Here is a 21,813-nt window from a genome sequence, read left to right as displayed (position 1 = left end):
GGTGATTTCAGCGCAGGCACTGGAGACACTTTACTTCCAGGTGCAAATGTAATCTGGATAAATCACGTCTAGACACATTCTGGATTTAAAATGCAGGTTTAGACTATTTGTTAAGAGGCCCTTTGTACTGTATTCTTTTCTCTTAATTTCACCGTGATTTTTGTTATTTTATCTTGTTTCTCACTGTTTTTCTTCACTGCTTTTGTAATCTGATTATTTTTTCTCTTCCACACTAGTGTTTTCAGATTGTAAATCTCCGTCCACACTAAAATGCCTGAACAATAAGAAACATTAACATTAAAAAGACACATTTTTTAGCTAGTTGGTGTGCCTAATGATTCACACATTTGAGGTAAGGGTGTGATCTGTGAAATTAAGCTGTATAAATAAAATCTTTGTTTGTTTGCATGCATTTAAGTTACCGGGTTACTGTCGGCTTTCTCCAATGAACGGATTTCTTAAACGTCATGTTTTCATAGTCAGGGCAGAAGGTTAGAGAAACCTGGTTTTCCCATATAGCGATGCATCCTCATGTTCAAATTGGTTCCAATTTAAGTCTGACTTAAACTTCGAAAGAGCTTTGTTTTCGATTTAGAAAAACACAGGCTTAGTGTGGACAAAGAGCCAAAACTGACTTGTGTGGATGTCCTCTTAAACATTTCTCTCTCCTCTCTCTCTAATCATAGTCGGTCTCTCTTTCTCTTGCTTGCTCTCTTTGACTTTGTGTTGTTTTGGCATTATCTGTCTCCCTCTGAGCTTCACTTCATGTCTCTCTCTACTTTTAGTCACTTTCTCCTACTCCCCTTTTCCCAGTATTCCTCAGTACAGTTTCTGACTCTCATTAATAACAACAACAAAAAAAGTCCTGCGATTCACAATGTTTTCTCTCTCAGGTTTAAAACACATTATGAAACAAGAGTTCAGTGGTGTTTTAGTTTGCAAATTCTCAGCAACTTTTTGTTGCAGAAACTTCTCAGTACTTTCTCCTATAAGCACATATGAATATCCAATTTTTACGTTAAAATTAGTTATTTTAAGCACTTATGTCCTCATTTGTTGACATAAGGTTAATTGACAAGGCTGCTTCTTTGAACAGTTTCTCTCCCTTCTCTCTGCTCTCTCATGACATTTTTTAAATATTGGGTATCATTCTGCAACATGAGAGGGTTTTGCATCACATGGTCATATTTAGGCCCTATTTAATTACCAATCAGCATTGTTTAATCAAAGCAGAGCTAGACACAGGCTGTTTCTCCTCCTCCTGTCTTATTTGTCCTTATAAAGGTAAATCTCTGCTGTGGTGTCCAGTTTCTCCTCCACTCTGCATCGGTTCTTCAGTACAATAATATGAATGTTGCAGGAGTTTATCCTTCTGTATTCTTTGTTTCAAAGAATGTTGTGCCATTTGTTAATAGCAAAGAGAACTATTGAACATATATGAAAAAGAAGAGCTATTTTAAATTATTTTTTGGCTTTTTTTGCTATATTTATTTTCTTGTATTAGAATCTTCTTTGTAGGAGGGAAAATCAAAAAATGTATTTTTCATTAGTGCGAAAAACCTATTTTCTTCCTTTTTGTACAATTTCGATGTTTTAAGCGAGACTTTGAAAAGCAATATGATGATGATGATGACGATGTTTCCTGTGACTGTATCTGCATGCTGTTTGTGTTGCCTTAAAGATGGCTGCATCCCACTATGATCCCACCCACCCCACCCCAAACCTGTCTGACCCCACCCCCCTCAACTCCCACCCTCATCTGATGGAGTCCCAGTCCCATCTGATCCAGTCCAGACCAATCCAGTCCAGTCCAGTGCAGTCAATAAAGCAGTGCTTTCTGTGTACACGAAACTCTCTGCCTCTCTGTTCATCACACAAACTGAGATCTCATTGGTCTTTTCTAACTGATTTTACAAAGAAAAAAAAAAAATCTCTTTTTAGTCCTTACCCTGAATATACAGTATGACAATATGTTAATCGTTTTGGTTCAGCAGAATAAACAAAAATGCTGAACAAAAACTATTTTTGTGTGTACTTGTGTGTAAGGACGTTCTGTGGAGGCCACATTTAACATTGAAAAACAAATGTTTTTTTATTACCAGTCTACAATAATTAGGGCTGTAGCCTACCCGAATCGGATTGAACTGTTCAATACGAAGAATCAACTATTCGTTCCTTTTTATCATGGATCAGAAAATCCACTGGCATGAGTTTCAGTAAAGGTTTCGACCACATTAACATGGTCAGAACCGAAAATATCCATTAAGGTGACATCTTCAAATTGCTCTTTTCGTCCGAACAATTGTTCTGTTAACAGTCCCAAACCCAAATATGTTCCATTTGCAGTCACGGAGGACTCGGAAAACAAGTCACCTTTGAGCAGTAAGAACCTGTCGATTTTAGGCATTTTTGCCATTTAAAAAAAGCCTATTCAGACCAAACGCGAATAATTCGTGCAAACAAATCGCACGTTAATATTCGATCGGAACCTTTCCACACCGAATCCGAAACGTCTGTATTTCGCCGTGCGTTTTTATTTTCTTTTGCAGCTTCGATTGCGGATTTCGGATCCCGATAAAAACAAGCAAAAACAAACTATTATTATTATTATTATTATTATTATTATTATTATTCTAATAATAAGTGCATCTGTGGCCACAAGGCGGCACTACACGACCTGCATGAAACTAATGAATGCACCTGTTGAGGAGGTGAAGGGTCAGGGAGCACAGGTTAGACTCGGAGAGCACAGCTTAGCAACTAATAACAATACTGTACAGTGATGTTAACGTTAGGAGACATGGCAACGAGCAATCGTTATTGTAGCTAGTTCAAAAGGGCAAACAGTCGAAGATATCTTTAGGCTAAGCTATGTTAATGCAACGGAACTTTGACATCTTTGTTTGTCATCTAGCACTGTAACAGCAAATGGACATTTAAACTGAGTTAACGAGGGGTAAACCATGCTGTTTGAATCAGGAGGAATAACGGAAAACCTGGATGGATTTGACCAACTTTCTTGGCAAGGAGGATGGATTAATGCCTCACGGCCAGACACAGGGGAGAAGGCTACGTTAGGTAAGATACAAAGTTTTGTTGATAATTAACGTTAGTTTATTAATGGCACTCAGCTGTAAAACAGGTGGCGATCGGGTCTAGCTATATCCCGGGTCCGGTCCGGTCCGGTCAGGAGGCCCTCGAGTTTAAGGACCTACCTCTACTAACACCACAGTGCTATTGGACACAACGAGCCTGTCTCCTGTGGGTAGAGTTGAGTTGAGTGTGGGTTTATTATGATGAATCAATGATTGTGTGACGGTGCGAATTTTTGTATGTTAGTTTTCCGTGGAATGCACGGAACGTGAATATTTGTGTCGGCCTTGATGTGAAAGGTTTGTAGCCTACCAAGCCCCCAGGAACCGCGCCATGATTGCTTTATGCGCTATGAGCACTCTCACTGGAATGAACGGGGCTTCCCGCCGAACGCTGTATCCGGTTCTATCTCTTCTCCTCTCTCTCATCCGTGGTTTGTACACGAAAACCCGTCAACGAATATTCTGTATTTTAATTTCGTTTTTGCGTTTCGTCATCGGTGTGAAAATAACTTTTTAAACGATTAATAAATTAGGCTGGCGATGCCTTTTTTGTAGATCGACTGTTTCAGTTCTATATTTAAATCACAAGGCTATACAGAAACGTGCCCATGACTCAGGTCTAGAGAATTAAACTATAAAAACAGCAGACCCCATCATTAAGAGATGGAGGATCAGAAATTAAATTACCAGGGCACATCCTAGAGCTGCATGGTTTTTGGCCAAATGGAGCAACTTGCCAAGAAAGACCTTGATCACGAAGGGGGCCAAGAACCTAAAGACCACACTGACAAAACTCCAGTGTTATGAATCATGATAGAATAACTTGGCAGAACAGAAACTGTCAGCACAGGCATTCCAAAAAAATACAGAAGTCAAACATGGCAGCAGCCTGGAGTTGGTCTAAGGATGTGTGAAAGACTGAGAGCATGATGCAAAATATTCTGTGGTCTGATGAAATAAAATTCAAAATGCTTCAGCTGATGCAAAGTGTCTGCTGGAACTGGGCAGAGCTTATCAACCCTCTAACACCATACATACCTTGAAGCACAACGGTGCAGCTTCAGACTTGGCCAGGGAGGACTGGGAGACTTTGTCAAAGGTCCAGAGGAACAATGCAGGGATCCAAACATAGGCAAATCTTGAGAGTAAATTTCTGAGTGCCAAAGGCCTGAGAGTGGGGCCAATAAATTTCTCCTCCAACAGGACTCAAACATGCTGCCAAATCAGTGTTGGAGATGCTTCACACCAAGAATGTGAAAGTCCTTAAGCAGCCTCAAAGCCCAGATTTGAATCCCAGAGAAAATCTGTGGAATGACTTGAAGATTGAGCCATATCAGCAAAATCCAAATGTGCCAAGCTGATGCAGATGTTTCCAAAGGGAGTTGAAGAAGAGTTGCTGTGACAGTGTCATTTGACACTTATGGCGTTTTTCCATTACATGGTACCTGCTCGACTCGCCTCGGCTCTACTCGCCTTTTTTGGTTTTCCATTATGAAAAAAGTCCCTGGTACTAGCTAACAGGTACTTTTTTTTAGTATCACCTCCGTCAAGGTCCCAAGTGAGCTGAGGCGATACCAAAAGGTGACGTGAAAACCTGCAGACTACTGATTGGTCTGAGAGAATCGTCGCTAATCACTGCGCGCATCATCATTGCTACCGACAGGCGGGGGTGTGTCAAGACACGATTTGAGTCCCCTACACGATGTGAGTCGCGCATGTGTAGAACGGCTGCCATCTTTGACAGCTAGCTACGGCAACACCACTTGGACGAAGAGCGAAAAGTAAATACTTTCACCCAGGAAATGCATGTTTGTTCCTCGGGAGTGTTTTAATCCAAACCATGGATCTTTTTTTCTAAACTTAACTTGTCGTTTTGGTGCCTAACCTTAAATGTTGTGGCCGAATGACGCTGACCTTTTCTGGCCTAAACTGAACTGCCACAGCCGCTGAAAGGACCGTCGTCTGGCGGTGCCTGTAGCTCACAGTCACCTATTGGTGGCTGAACACAACTACCAACTGCCGCTTATACGACGGAGCTCTGTAACCAGCGTCGCGGAGCTCTGTAGCGGCTTAAAACAACTGCCAACTGCCCATAAGAAATAATAGGAAAATAATATAATTATATATAGGCCTATATATTTCGCGTTTCGTATTGCGTCGGTCGGTAACTATGGTTTGTCCAAGTGGTGTTGCCGTAGCAAGCTGTCAAAGATGGCGGCCGTTCTGCACATGCGCGACTCACATTGTGTATTGACAGGGTGTCCTGAACAAACCCGCCATTTTTAAATAGTTTAGCCAGCTGTGTTTTTTTTGCTGCCTCCAGCTTCTTTTGAAACAAAATGTGTCTTCTGGCTGTAGCAACAGCCACATGCCGAGAATCAAAAACAACACATTTTTGATGTTCTCTGTGTGTGTCGCGTTAGATCACGGCAGTTTCCTGCGGCGACCTTCGCCACACTCGCCTCACGCATGAGGCAGTACTAAATCTGCAATGGAAAATGGAGTACGGGGCACCGTGGCCGGGTCGAGTGGAGCCGAGCAGAGCTGGTACTAGCAGTGGGTAAGGGCCATTAGTCTATATCCTCAACATTCCACTTCCGGGATTGCTCCGGTGCGGCAGGAAATTCCGCCGGATGCATGTATTTTCGCCAATGTCCCTTTCCTTCTGCTTTCTTTGTGTTGGAATTTTAAACTGGTGGATTTATGAGGACTATGGTTAACTGCTCCTCAGATCTCTGCAGGGTAAATCCAGACAGCTAGCTAGACTATCTGTCCAATCTGAGTTTTCTCGCGCACTATTTTACAGCATTACCGTGCGGAGCTTAGCGCTGCCCAAGACGATTGTGATTGTTTTAAAGAAATGCCAATAAACCAGAGCACGTTTTTCTCCCATCCCGGAATGCTGTGTGGAGTAGCCAGACCTTCCTCCTCTCCACAGCGTGTGGCTGGTCTGGCAAAGCGAGACTATCTCATATCATTCATATCCTCTGAATACCTTTTAAAGCTGCATTACTCATTATTTGTATTAACAATGGATCAAATTATATAGCCTAATGTGAAAGGGGTTTCTCAAATTGACAAACCCACAGAGAATTATCTCTGTTCTATGGAGTATTTTAGCAACTTTCAGCTCATCATTTTGGTTTTACTTACTTACTTACTTGGTTCGCTCTCACTGCTGTCATCAGTGTTTCCAGCCATAGCGGGAAGCTGTTTCAAATGAAAAAGCTGTGCTAAAATAGCAGAGAGACAACGTGACGAGCTGGTGAACATAGTGGAGCATTTAGCAGCTCCCTTAGGAATTTGTTGAGACCAAAAACAGAGCTGAAGAGAGAGCTGATAACTTAAGGTGACAGTATGGCAGTGTTTTGTTCTTAATAATGTGTGCTTTTGAATTAATGATTAGTGCACACAAGTTACTAATTGATGCTCTTGATTTTAATTATGTAATTTGCCTCCTCTCCTCTTGTAAAGGACAGCAAATGCCTTTGGTACAGTGCATTCAGTCAGCCAGGAGATTGAAGACATTTATGAAGCGCTTCAGAGCCCTGAAGCTGAGCTTTTATAAACTGGATGACAGCCACAGTATCATCAAGTTTAACAGTGAAACAGTCCCCTATCCTGTAAAATACATTTTAGGAATCTCAAAGACAACACAACATTGTGTGTTGACAGCCAAAACCCTAAGTATATCGACATATTCCAGTCCGGGATCAAAATAAAACCGTATTAAATTCCAAGCGATCCATAGCAGGGCTTGACATTAACTTTTTGAGGCACTTGTCCTTTGGCCAAGTACATTTACATTTAACTTGTCCATGCGCAAAAGTCACTTGTCCGGGTAAAGATTTATCATTTTATAATTTTTTTTGTGTGCTAATGCAGAATTCGAACAAACCATTGAACTTCGGTAGGCTATCCTCAGTATTTGCAAGTTATTTAAACGTATACTACATCTTAAATAATTTTGTAGACATAACAATGGATTTTGCCACTAAATGTTGGTGTTAACTTTTTTATTTTTCTTCTACAAATTCACTTTCTATCCGGCAGAGGCTGATTTACCAAGGGATCCTTTAAAAGTTGTAGTTACTTTACGGTTGAATATTAGCTGATATTTAACTACGTACATTTAACCGATACAAATGCTGCTAATGCTTGCTAGGTACACAGCTGCTGATGCTAGCTAGCTAACGTCATTTACTTGTCAGCCAAGTTGGGTTGCCCCCGGCAGACGCCGCAGAACATTACTCCTTCATAACGCACCCAGTCGAATTCATCTCTCCAGCTGTTCACAAATGTTCTTTCCCTTTTTAACTCGTATGGTGCTGTTGTTGTAAGGTTAATTGTTCTTGGTGCTTTCCCTGGCACTTGGCCGGGCTGCGGAGCCTGAAGAAACATCACTCTCCACTCCAGTCTCCACCACTGTTCTTCTGAGGCAGGTAAAAATGTATGTTTAAACTGCGGGCGATTATTATTTGGACCGACTCCTGATTGGACAATCAAAGCATTCTGAGTTGGATGCTAATTCGACGGATTGTGGGGAAAAAATGTATTCGTTTCAAATCGGTAAAATAAAATCTGTAAAATAGACTTAATGAGTGGCACATAACGTGAAGTAACATGGCATTTTATTTTGTTTGAGTTTTAACTTGTCCAGTGGGGCAAGTCAATTTCTCTTCCACTTGCCCTACAAAAAAATCTACTTGTCACGGACAAGCCTTAATGTCGAGCGTAAGGGTACTATACACGAAAAGAAGACAATGATAAATGGCATGAAGGTGATAAGTTATGCTAAATCAAGACCACAAAATAATTTAATACACGCAGATTTGTTTTCCCCTCCATAACACTTTTCCCGGCTCCAATTTTTTATTTACAAAAAGATGTTTTAATTGCAAGATATATAAAGTAAGTAGATACATTTTGAATTATTTTTGAGTTCAGGCAGTGAAAGACAGAAGTACACAGTACAGACTCTGTCCTCGTGGGTTTATTTCAGGGCCTCTGAGTGAGAAACAAGGATTGATTAATAAACTGCTCATCAGTTTCTGATCTTTTTTTTTTTTTTTTTTTTTAATTGATCGTTTTTTCTCCTTCATAATCTGACCATATCCTGCTATTTCTATCTCAATACTGTGTCAGCCTCTATTCTAAAACCTTACCCTGGATTCAGATAGACCTTAACTCTGTCATCCATCAGATTTACACAAACATACCCTGGAAATAAGCCAAACAAACGGACATATTCATAATAATGGAAATCAATTTAGCAGCACAAAGCAAAAAAACACCTGAAGAGACTTCATGCACCTGGCTTTCCTCACAGAGCTCAAAATTGTATTCTTTTCCCATGGGGCCCTTTTGAAAATCATTTTGTTCTGCAATCCAAATGTTATTTTTCCAGCCTATTGTAAAGGCTTTGGCTGAATCTGCTGTATAGTTATACTACTAACCCACTACCCCACCACAACTTCAGGGACTTCAAAAAGGTGCATTGAGTAACATTTTCTCTTGTATAAATTCTGAAATTCCTGTGTCTGCAATCCAGCCTCACACCCCTCAGATGGTGTTTGGGAAACAGCAGGATGAAGTTTCAGTGTTATGTGTGCTTCAGGGGAGTCAGGCGAACTTTTCCATGCACCTGCCACAGTGCCTGGTGTTTTTACAAGCAGCCCTTATTTAAGCTGCAGTAGGCAAGATTTTTTTAATGTAAAAACCTGTGTAATCAGCCTAAATATTGAAAGTAAGTCTGCAGTACAGAACAACATCAAATCTTCCACACTAATTGTGATACTACACATTCTCACACTGCTAGTACCAGCTCGGCTCGCCTCAGCTCGGCTCGGCCGCGGTGCCCCGTCCTCCATTTTCCATTGCAGATTTAGTACTGCCTCATGCGTGAGGCGAGCGTGGCTGGTCGTCATAGTGACGCCGCAGGACACTGCCGTGACCTAACGCGACACACACACAGAATGTCGAAGGTGTGTTTTTGATTCTCGGCATCTGGCTGTTGCCACAGCCAGAAAAAAAATAAATTGTTTCAAAAGTAGCTGGAGGCAGCAAAAAAACACCGCTGGCTAAACTATTTAAAAATGGCGGTTTTGTTCAGGACACCCCCGTCTGTCGCTAGCAATGATGACGCAGTGATTAATGACGACTCTCTCCGACCAATCAGTAGTCTGCAGGTTTTCACGTCACCTTTTGGTATCGCCTCAGCTCGCTTGGAACCTCAACGGAGGTGATACTAAAAAAAGTACCCGTTAGCTAGTACCAGGTACTTTTTTTCATAATGGAAAAACAAAAAAAGGCCAGTCGAACAGGTACCATGTAATGGAAAAACGCCCAAACTGTCTCCTAAAGAGCAACGTTCGCACTCTCAATCCACAAAACACTGGCCTCACATTAGATCTGTTTTGTAATGGACTGGGGCTGTGCCCACAAACCTTCATAAGGCTGAAAGTAGCTCCTAACTGGCCAAGATAGGAGAAATTCAGGGAATGTCAATCCTTACTTGAAGACCACTAAATATTTTATCTAAAAGTTATTCACAAAGCATTGTAATACTAAAACTACTAAACTCCTAAGTCTGGGAGAATTTAGATGTAGTCCAGAGGACTCCTGAGTCACTAAGTGCTGTTTACAATCAGTCAGCTGCTGCCAGAAATGTTTCGTGTTGGGTCAGCGTTTTTGGAAAAAATATACTGATAATGAACTTTTAAAAGCATATTTTGATGGCAGGTTGAGTTAATGAAGGTCCAGTCAGTTCACCAACGAAATCAAAACTATTCAATCACACCGGAGATGACCGTTTGTAAAACTCTCCACTGTACAGTTTGCAGCGCTGATTAACTAGGAATGTCTCCACCATTTGTCTGAATTATTCATCAAACCAAAAATTACTTCTTAAGACCCCAATGTATTACCAGTAACACTGGCACTATATGTAGTATTACCAGAGACGGTTTAGAGCCGAGACGCCCCAACTCAAGCTAGTTTCCTGTATCTGTGTTACGTGGGCTCCACCACCACCATGCTTTTTTAGGAGACTAGCGGCAGGTTCGGGTGTATTGATTATGAGCGATCCTTTTGCCCCCGAGTCACCAAAATAGATATTGGACCCATTTCTCACAAGCCACTTATCTCCAGAACATTCTGATCCTAAAAAGGCATTTTTCAGGCGGACACATCAGGAGAAAATTAACTTTGAGACGTGTTTCTGTCTCAGGACCAAACTTTCGCGAGATCTGGCAACACAGAGAAGCTAATGTCAGCTAATGTTCGTGAACGCTCTAACAAAACTAATCTCTGTGATGCTAAATATGTCTTTTAGCTGTGTAATGAACATATTAATAAATTATTCGAATATAATTTTTTATTCATCCACACGAGGTTCACTACAGGTTCAAACGAGGCCACGCCTCTTTAGGAGACAGGAAGTGTGTACTGTTTCATACCATTGGTGATGCTTGAAATGCGCTATCTTTAGTATAACGGATCTTTGGTATTACCTAAGGGTGGGGGGAAAATCGAAAATCGTATGTATCGTGATTTTTGTTTTGTGACGATTTGTTTCCCTAGAGTTTTTCTTAATATATTTTCTGTTTATATGGTACCTACTTCATATCTGTTTCCAGCAAAACAGAGTGAAAGCATAAAATGCAGAAAATTCACGTAATGTACATATACCACCTCGGCAGTCAAAATGAGTTGATATCCGAATGCGAATGACCGGACTCCATATGAGGCTCCTTTTTCAACTATGAGGTCAATATTGTTTTTCAATAACGACAAAACAATAAATAATCCGTGCATTTCTATGGAACTAAGCTTTAGGAGCTTTCCATCTTTACTCTCCTCCCTGTTATGTTGCATTCAGCGATCGATTGTTTTTGACTGATAAAATGGCTGCGGCCGGAAACAACAAGACCTACGGTGAGTTGTTCAAAACCTTTTTTTAGTAAACTCTGGGTACACAAACAATGTTGTCAATGCTTTCGTTAAGGTGTAGAGACCCTGGTGATACTTCGAGCAAAGATTCATGTTGTGTCGAGCCTTCTTAATGTTTTAAAAATAGATATTTTGAGGCTAGCATAAAAGTGCCCCTAGCACTCCCATTCAAAAGGCCATTTGAAAAACGAAAATACGGTAAATCTTAAAAGTGGCGATTCCATCCTAAATATCCTTTTAAACGAAAGTTTGACTCAGGTACATTCACAAAAAGTCCCTAGGTTGCATTTTGGCGAGAGTTACGCTTTAAGAAAACACATGCAAATAGACAAAACACAAGCAAATTAAGAAAACAACTTGTGCAGCATTCGGCAAACAGGCTGCAAATACATACAACGCAACCAAATACACAAACGCGCTGCAAATACACACAACACAACCAAATACACAAACGCGCTGCAAATAAAAAACGATGCAAAAAGAAAAGCACACAAACCCCGAAAACAAATGCAACAAAAAAATGCTGCATCCAGATTACACAACGGAAGTTCTCCAGGCCTCTAGAGGGAGCAGCTAGTGGAACAGCTGGATTTTCGACCCCACGGGGAGAGAGCGCTCTGCCTTTTTATTAGTCGGGTATGGCTGCAGCCTGGAGAACTCCATAGACTGTAAAAAGAGAACTCCCGTCTCATGCCCTCCCGTCCATAGACTGTATATTAAATTCATATTATTATTATTATTATTATTATTATTATTATTATTATTATTATTATTATTATTATTATTATTAATAACATAATATATTAATAATGTACAGTCTAATGCTCCTGTCTCATTCCTTCCCGGCTCAAACATACTAAATATTTACAGTCTATGATCTCAAAGCAGTTACACACCGTTTCACAACGGTGCACACCGTTCTGAGATTGAACATGTCCGGGCTCTCTCTCGCTCTCGCTCTCGCTCTCGCTCTCTCCCCGTGGAGTCGAAAATCCAGCTGTTCCACTAGCTGCTCCCTCTAGAGGCCTGGAGAACTTCCGTTGTGTAATCTGGATGCAGCATTTTTTTGTTGCATTTGTTTTCGGGGTTTGTGTGCTTTTCTTTTTGCATCGTTTTTTATTTGCAGCGCGTTTGTGTATTTGGTTGCGTTGTGTGTATTTGCAGCATGTTTGCCGAATGCTGCACAAGTTGCGCATGTGTTGTCAAATTAATGAAGTTGTTTTCTTAATTTGCTTGTGTTTTGTCTAGCGTGTGTTTTCTTAAGTTGCAGGGCGTCTGCCCCTGTCGGCCACAAGTACCCATCAGACTGGGAAAACAAATCAGCGTCTACATGCAGATCACAATCAATCTACTCCACACATCAATATTTTTATTTTGTTTCATGTATTTATTAAATATCCATGTATCCATCTATATAAATGTATCAATGATGTTTTATTTTACATTCACTGACACAGACGAGTCAACTGTCAACCAGTTTTGGTTTTATTTGTTGGGGTTATGATGAGAATGAAAACGACTTACAAAATGTAACGGCAACATTTCAATCAGACTTGCATCGTATTCAGGAAAAACCTTATCCTGAAAAAGAATCCTGATTTACCTGCAATACAATAACTTTTTCAGCAGATTTCTTACTTTCAACACGATGGAGTTAGCAAAGCAGTTTTGTGTTTATATGTGCGGGCAGGATTTATTCAGTTTGATAAATCCCGCAGTAAATTGGCTGGTTTACTAAACAGGGAGGGACTATAAATCCTATCTGTTTTGTATTTCAAGAGCAAATTGCTTATCCTGAGAAAGTTGTTTTAGCTTAGTTGTTCTTGTTTAGGTCTAAAGTGACAGTTTATTGATCCCATAAACTGTTTAGACCTCTTCTCTTATTTGAAGTGGGGAAATGTAGCAATACAAAGTCATTTTGCAGGTTCATTCATTCACTCGAGGGCTGCTCTCATACAGTCTGTCACAGCTGATCCATCACCCCCACTGTGCAGAGATTTAAGCCTGACTGAGAGGCTTAAATCTCCTGAGAGAAATCTACTGGGATCATCGGCTGATGACTGAAGACTTTTTGAGTCAGTTGAAAAAGCTTTAAAGATGATGGATGCTTGAAGTTAATTTGAAAAGAACTCATTCACCTCCCACATAGCCACTTTTCTCTGAAACTTCATCCATTGTAGGCTTTTTTCGTTTCAGTGAGATTCTTGGTAACACATAACTTGTGATTTACAGTGTACTTACGTATGTTGTATTTATTAGGTACCTATAAGACAACTATACCGGTTCTTACTGCAACTTAAAACTGTGGTAGCCAGTTTAGTTTTGGCATCATTTGGCAAATATTCCACAATAATCTTTCCGCTGTTTCTGTATTCATATTGTGGAGCAATTTGCTCTTGAAATACAAAAAACAGACAGGATTTATAGTCCCTCCCTGTTTGGTAAACCAGCCAATTTACCGTGGGATTTATCAAACTGAATAAATCCCGCTCGCACATATAAACACAAAACTGCTTTGCTAACTCCGTGTTGAAAGTAAGACATCTGCTGAAAAAGTTATTGTATTCATTAGCATGATTGCCGTACTGTTTAGTTCAAAAACATCCAAAACACCAAAATACAAAGACATAGGGACCAGACGCAAGCTTTTATTTTGAAAAGTCGAAGCTCGGGGACGGCACCAGCCGGGAGGGAATGAGACAGGAGCATAGACTGTACATTATTAATATATTATGTTATTATTATTATTAATAATAATAATAATAATAATAATAATAATAATAATAATAATAATAATAATAATAATAATAATAATTTAATATACAGTCTATGGACGGGAGGGCATGAGACGGGAGTTCTCTTTTTACAGTCTATGGAGTTCTCCAGGCTGCAGCCATACCATTAAGAGTGCTGACCGGGTTTGGATTGCTGTAATGATAGTGGCTGGCTGCTAGCTGGCTGGGGGCTGACTGTGGATGTGTCCCTGGGCCGGGGTTGTTGTCAGCTCTCATCCCGACTGAAGCCTTGCAGCGCCGGGAGAGTGAGGCAGACAGACAGGGGTGTGCTAGCTGGCTAAATTACCATTAAATTAGTCGTCTATATATACAGTTAACGTTACTGATGAATTAATGGGTTAGCCCAGAGTTGTCAACTGTGGTCAAAACAATCATACTAAAAATAACTGAGCGCGTTGAACGATTACGTCGTAATCTTATGTTACCCACCAAGAATTAGCTAACGTTATAGACCAAGCATTAGCATTAGCATTAGCTACTTGTCAACCAGCACCTTTATAGTAGGCTAACCTTAAAGCAACACCAAAGCACTTTTCCTCTTCGGTCCCCCTACAGGTTGGAAGTGGAATTGACAATTACCGTTATCAATACCATTATTCTTATGTCTCATTTGAACGAGTTGATGAACCACTGAAACGATTTTGGAAATTATTTTAACGTACAAAAGAATCTCTGGTGTTGGATCGATCGATATTGAAATCAATCAATATCAATAAATAAGGTCTCTGTTGTTATCACTGTGTTGCAAAGTGGCATGTAATCAATGACAAAATGATGGCATGTGGCAGAAAAAAAGTTATATTACGTTTACTGAGTATAACGTAATACAACTTTTTAAAGTTTTGACGGTTACACCACTTAGACATTTTTGCCATTATCCTCCAATTATTATTCTCTTAAAATTGATTAAAACCAAACTCTTTAAAATATGGCCTCTAAAAAAGTATGTATTGACGTGATTTGTTTGTCTGTTTTTTAAATATAATGTATTTGAATTTAATTTAACCGTATATAGACAGCAAAAAATGGGCGTCACGTCATTGACCAAAAATGAAGTCCAGGTTACTGTCCAGGGAGCGGACATTTGCGGTCAAAACAGTCTGGAGAGCTGGTCTGCTGTGGTTAGCCTTTAGCCTGGCACAAATACGGGCTCATTTGCCATGTTTACATTTTCTTTTACACAGCCTCCAGCGTCACCTTGTACCGCCTACTGCTGCTGTCCGAAGGAGGAGACACCGGAGGCGGTATGAGAGGAAACATAAACGTGGCAGACCAGCTGGTAGTTTAGCCTTCTGCTAAATGTAGCTTACGGCTGCAGCTAATTCAAGTTCATGTTTATGTAGCTAACTAGAGCCTTGAATCACAGTATTTCATCTCATCTCAAAGGGCTTTACAAAAAAAAACAGGATGGTAATTCTCATAGAATTGCCACTATAAAACGGCATGAAATGAATGACTAGTGCCGATGCATAATGCCCGTGCAGGGACTGAACAGATAGGGGAGAGGGAGAGCTGCAGGAAGAGGTCTTACTCTACTTCAAATTCTGGCGTTTTTTTTTTGCTTTCTACCTGCAGCTTTAAATGTAGGTTCAGAGGTTTTAGGGGAAAGGAGAGATAAATTATACTCTTAATCATTTCGGTAGCACTGGGGAACAATCTTGGCCTGTAATATAAAGTGTTACAAGATTTAGTTTTTTTTATCCTGAAATGTGTCATTATGTTCATTAGTATCATTATACTATTACTCTAAGTTTTACTGGTGCATCCAGTGCTCGAAGTGGGCCGGTACTCACCGGTACTCACCGGTACGCAGTACCGGTACTCACCGGTACGCAGTACCGGTACTCACCGGTACGCAGTACCGGCACTCACCGGTACGCAGTACCGGCACTTCTAGATTTTACTCTTAAGCGTACCTGCATTTTTCTTGCGTACCGCTACTTCTCGCATGTACTCTACCACTGACAGAGAAAGTGTCAGAGAGATTGACCCTAACGTTACATAAACTACACTACCCAGAGGGCACTACGTGACTTAGCTCAGTTTGAAAAAGCTGTCTGATGCCTGCAGCCTGACCGTAAAAGATTTTTCACTGCTGAAAACCTAGAAACTAAAAAGAAGTGTGTCGAGTTTGTAAGTCGTTATGTTAGCCTGGTTTCAGAAAGGTACTAAAAGAACGCGTGTGCCAGAGCCAGACACGTCAACAGAGGTCCAAGTCCAGCCAGAAACATCAGGTACGGTTCATGAGCTTCAAACTAACGTTAACGTTGATGTGAGCAGAACAGCTAGCGTTAATGAGGAGTCTGCAGCTACCAACCTTAACGTTACCTTAGTCAATGACACTGACGTCAACAATAGTGTGAGTAATGAAACACATGAATGGCCTGACTGTTGGTCAAGGGACCAAATGATGTATTTTTGCTCCACGAACAGCTGGCTCGTTTTTAAAGATAACAAACTGGGCTGCAAAACATGTAGCAGCATCCCGTCACTTGCTGGCCAGACAGAGAGGGGACTAAAGCTGTCAAGAGAATCACACACACACACACACACACACACACATGACTTGTTTAAATAAATACATACATTTATGTTGTTAATAAATAACAATAAATTGTTGTTGTACCAGCAATATCTCCAAGTTTTGTTTTTCACTTTAGAAATCTCAAATAATGTCATACTGATTTGCCAATGCAATAGAGTACCGACACCTTTTTTTTTCCACTTCAAGCACTGGGTGCATCACTTGTCTTTCCTGACCCTGAAGAAGGGAATTAATATTAAAAAAAAAACTGTAATTATATTATTCTTACAGCTAACTGTCCTATTAGCCAGTTAATTAGCTTTCTAGCAATCACAGATGCTCAATGAGGAATGCTAATAAGCTTTGCCGTAGTCCAAAAGACACAAGACAGATAGTAGTTTCCTCCACGATGTGACAAGTGGCTGGCAAAGAAAAACGACTCTAAATGACGAATTCTAAATGTCAAGGCATCCATTTAACAGCCTTATGTGCTGGCAGCCAGTTAATCTGACACATTGTTGAAAAAATCAATAGAAAGCAGAAAACTGTTTGGATAAACTGTTGGCAGCTGACATCCACCACTGTGAAACCGTGAAATCCACATTAGTTTCAGGACGTCCGGCAAACGACAGAGAAAGGAGGTGGGCGGCTCTGCTCGGGGGGTTTTGTACAATTTTATCTGTTACAATCTCATATACTGTCTCTCACACACACACACACACACACACGCACACACATATACACACACACACACACACACACACACACACACACACACACACACACACACACACACACACACACAAGCAGATAGTCCTGACACAAGCACTTGAACTCCCTTTTTCATTCCCTGCTCCCAGGAGATCCTTATCAACTACACTAACACATCCAGCCCAGCCCAGTATTTTCACATGATGTTAGGTGTTGAAACCATCCAGTACTACAGCAGGCTGAAATGCCAAGAGGCCACTGGGGTTTAGTGTGTTCCTGATGAGTTCTAAGTCATCTAGTTCTTCTTAAAGCAACAAACAATGGACTCCGCAGAAAGAAAGAAAGACACCAGACCCCGTGGACATGAAAGATAGTTCATTTTTGTTGCTCTTGATCCAGGTCCAGAGCGCTCTACAGTAAGTGACGAAGCGCTTCCCATATGAGACCCTTTTTGTAAATACTTAGTAGAGTCAAAAGAGGGTGGAGGTGAGGTGGGAAGCGGGCGATGAAAGAATAATACCAGATGGAGCGAGCAAAGATGTTGCGACTTTTGCGATATTGATATTTGATAGTTTCATTTTAAAAATCTGATGACAATATATTGGCTAAATAAATAAATTTGGTTATTATAAAAGGGAGTGACAGTAAGACCATTCCATCTGTTTTAAAGTAATGGTTCATATGCACATGCAAGTTGTAAAACAAGAAGAAAAAGAAAGTTTAAAGGGAACCATGTGGGAAAACTTACTGCACCTCGTTATATTGAACAATACAATCGCAGGATACAAATTGTGCTTCTGTGAACTTACCGAATATGCTGTATCTGAGTCCACACCAGCCCTCTCCTAATAATTCAAAAAACCATAGCTGTATCTTGTCCTCAGTAAGTTGCTTCACTAAAAGAAAAATATCCAACAGAGCATTTTTCAAAGTGATTGTGGTTCTGACAGCCAATTATCACCAGCACACAGACATGCCTTCAGTCCCTGATGCACTGTATGGCAAGTTGTTTACAACAAGGATTACATACAAACAGGACACAGGAATGAAAAGAGAAGTTCTTTTGCTGTATAATTAAATCCGTATAATATAATAAAGATGGAAAAATGCCAGAAATGGTTCTGGATTACTCCCACAATCCTGCGGCAGACAGGTTAGGTGACCTGGACCAAAGTCTCTTCATAAGCTCCAGCTCCCCAATAACCCTGAAGAGGAATAAAAAGGTGCAAAGACTGATGTGTTTGGGAGATCTACGCAGAAGAGAAAATAGCAGCGATTTTGCTGCTCAAGTCTAAATGTGTGTCACATTAAGTACTTTCATCTTCAATCTACTCATTGATCAATTGATTCAAATTACTGCTGTCACTCAAGCTTCTACTTCATTCGCTATCTATTCCTATCAGTTTCATTTGTCTTCAGTTATATCAATACTCAAAACTCAAGTTTTGTATAATTTCTGGTCATATTATTTAACGATAACGTTTTGTTCTGCACATAATACATGCAATTCTATATTAAATGCATCATGCTGTGGTTGGCCCAGGTGTTTCTTTCTACAGTGTACAACAAATCAGTGAACATAAAAAAGAACCCAGTATCTGCTTGCAGGTCTAGTTTCATTTGGGTGCTTTTCTTTGTAAGTGCACACCAGCGCTGAAGAAAGCTTTCCAAACAATGTGTAGGTTACTGTTGTATAAAAGCAACCACGCCCTTAAGGATATTCTCTGCTGTGATTATGGCTACTCAGTTTCACATTGCAGGTATTGCATCACCACTGTGGACATAATCACAGCACAAAATGCCCTCTTAGGTCCTCTTGCCATAATAGCTATTTCCTTGCCATCTTTCTTCCTCTCAGACAAAGTAATCACCTTTTAAAGAAAAAAGACAACAGGATGTTCTGCTCAGATAATGGTGTGCAAGTCCGTCACCAGTTATCAAGTGCTACCTACAGTGTATTCTTAAGGCGCTGACGCACCAACCCGATTATCGGCCGTCGGACAGTCTGGCGAGGTCGGTGACCCGAGTCTGTTTGGTGTGTTCCGTGCCGTCGTCAGTCAGATGAGCCGTCGGCGTTCATTTGGGCCAATTTGACTTGTTGAATCGGCCAGTGGGCAGTCGGACTCAATGACCAATTACTGGAAATGACGAGCAAGATGAGCGCGACGAACGCCTCTCAAAATCTGACGAGAATCTTTTAAACTGACCTTTGTCGATCTGAAATAAAGACAGATTCAGCAACTGCATGGCCTATTTCTCGCTCAAAATGTTTTCAGAAACACGTTTCGGTGACCTATTTTGGTAAAATACGAGATCGTATTCCGAACGAGCGGCCATTACGGTCGGTTTTGAAATTTGGGAGAAGCCAGACCCAACGTGACGCGTTCGTCCAATCAGTTGCCGGTTTTCTTTTTTTGGGCGACAATCCAGATTAGCGCCGCCTGCTGTTATGGAGACGTACTATGTCTCGCGCAAGCGCAGAACGTACGCTCAAGTCGACGTCGTTTCGGTGTGTTCCGAGGCACTTTTTTGACCAACTCGGGGAGACTGATCAGTCCGACTGCCTTTTCTGCCGAAGGTCGGTCGTCGGGTTGGTGTGTCAGAGCCTTTAGACTTGAGCAAGAGAAGGACAAGAGAATACAGTATGCTCCTGAACCTCATTTGCAATCCAGCAGACGACTGTTTGTTTCCGTCTGGTAAATAATTCCACTGAAATTTTGTTTTAAAGATGCACATGTATATGATATATGAAATAGTTATTTACCTGCAGGCATAAACGTGCCTTCACAGCACAACACAATTAAAACCAGATTAGGATAATTTTTAATAACGTATGTTAGTCAGGAGTTGTATATTTCTGATAGGCCTATATTTGAACCAAACTGGAATCACAACAGCTCTAATAGATCAGTGTGGTTACATTCTGAGAGCTTGTGAGCTAAAGATTTTTTTCATCAAGGTTAATGACCTAAAGACAAGCCCACATGGTTAAATCTAATATGCATGTAGGCCCTTTGTTTGCTGAAAGGCCCCATAGCTGTCACAAACAAAGCTGAATAATCTTTGATTACTGATAATGTTATCTCTGCATTGTGGGCTTTGTTAGCTCATTCTATAAACACAATCTACAGAGCAGTGCATAGAAGAATAACTTGTAAAACTACAACAAATCTAAATTGTTGATACAGATAATGATCATTTGGCTAAACTTGGCCATAATCAAATATAATGTTAGCTCTCAACATGATAATGGAGTAAAGGACAATGATTAGGCTAGATGATGAATGAAAAAACTGTTTTTGAATTTTTTTAAAGCAAAAATGCCAAACATTTGCTGGTTCCAGCTTCTCAAATAGTAAACTGAATACCTGTGTTTTGGACATTTGGTCGAAAAAAGAAAAGAAAAAAAGTTTAATATGCAGTCATTCAACTAATCAAACTAATTTATTTAGAAAAAGGAATCGATGGAAACCAAAAGTTTTTCCAGTGACAGCAAAAAGGAACAGACTCAGAAGGACTTCAAAGATGGAGATGGTGATAAAGCCCCTCAGCTGCCTTCCTGTACTGCCCTCTGGTGGCATGGTATAATATAACTTAGTAGTTCAATTATATTTTCACCACAGAGCCACCAGAAAACTCCCAGTCCAAATGCAATAAATGCAAAAGCATTTATCCTAATTAGGGATGCACCGACAGACCAAGTACAAGTAATTATATTTGGGTTCTTACGGAAACCAAGTACCGATATAAGTACTTAATAATACCATTACAGTTCTGAGAATGAGTACATTTTTCATCAACGATATTGCATGTTGATATCACCACAGTCAGCGTCTAATGACGGCGGTGCTGTCTCATCTCGTCATTATTACCTTTGGAATGTAATTAAGTACATTTTTCTCAAGTACTGTATTTATGTACAGTACTTGAGGTACTCGTACTTAATTTGAGTCTTTTCTTCTCATGCTACTTTCTACTTCTACTCCACTACATCTCAGAGAGAAATATTGTTCTTTTTACTCCAGTACATTAATCTGACAGCTTTAGTTACCAGTTACTTTACAAATTAAGATGTTTGCACACAAAACACATGTAGTTTATAAAATATGTTTTATTATAAATTAAACTGCCCGGGTAGCTCAGTTGGTAGAGCGCGCGCCCATACATAGAGGTTTACGCCTCGACGCAGCGGCGATCCCCCTCTCTCTCCCCTTTCATGTCTTCAGCTGTCCTGTCAAAATAAAGGCCTAAAATGCCCAAAAGATAATTAAAAAAAAAACTACCCAACCATATATAGGCATACAAGTACAGCTGAAATGATTAGCCAATTAAACACTGAACTGTTTTGATCATTTCCAGTTTTTAAAATGTGAGGATCTTTCTGCATTGAGTACTTTTACTTTTAAAACTGTAAGCACATTTTCCTGATGATACTTACGTACTTTTACTTAAGTAACATTTTCAATGCAGGAATTTTACTTGTAACAGTGTATTTTTACAGTGTGGTAGTACTTTACTGAAGTAAAAGATCTGAATACTTCTTCCACCACTGGATGTATGCTGCTTTGTATATCAGCCTGTGTATTATACTAATTGAGTTCCGTGTGTGTGTGTGTGTGTGTGTGTGTGTGTGTGTGTGTGTGTGTGTGTGTGTGTGTGGTGTCTGTTGTGTGTTTTGTTTGTGTGTTGTGTTTGTGAGTCTGGCAGGCAGCATTGTTCACAGCAGCGCTGAAGGACA

At 40.3% G+C, this 21,813-nt stretch overlaps 1 protein-coding gene across 5 annotated transcripts in view; it reads left to right on the top strand.

Annotated features, from left to right (window-relative positions):
• The first annotated feature begins 2,938 nt into the window (after window positions 1-2,938).
• sec24a (SEC24 homolog A, COPII coat complex component) overlaps window positions 2,939-21,813 on the top strand; it is a 65,203-nt gene continuing 46,328 nt past the window's right edge. For 3 of the 5 annotated variants that reach the window (XR_004899126.1, XR_004899125.1, XM_036008603.1), the window contains exon 1: window positions 2,940-3,078. Coding sequence is in view for 3 of the 5 variants with exons in the window: in XM_036008603.1 (XP_035864496.1) it covers window positions 2,964-3,078 (115 nt within the window). In the remaining 2 variants the exon portion in view is untranslated. Of the gene's footprint in view, window positions 3,079-21,813 lie in introns of all 5 variants that reach the window. The other 2 variants (XM_036008604.1, XM_036008606.1) reach the window with 2 other exon arrangements.

Source organism: Sander lucioperca, chromosome 13 (assembly GCF_008315115.2).
Source record: "Sander lucioperca isolate FBNREF2018 chromosome 13, SLUC_FBN_1.2, whole genome shotgun sequence".
Classification (NCBI taxonomy): Eukaryota; Metazoa; Chordata; class Actinopteri; order Perciformes; family Percidae; genus Sander; species Sander lucioperca.
Note: the sequence above shows the minus strand (reverse complement) of the source record. Positions and strands in the feature narration are given on the sequence as shown.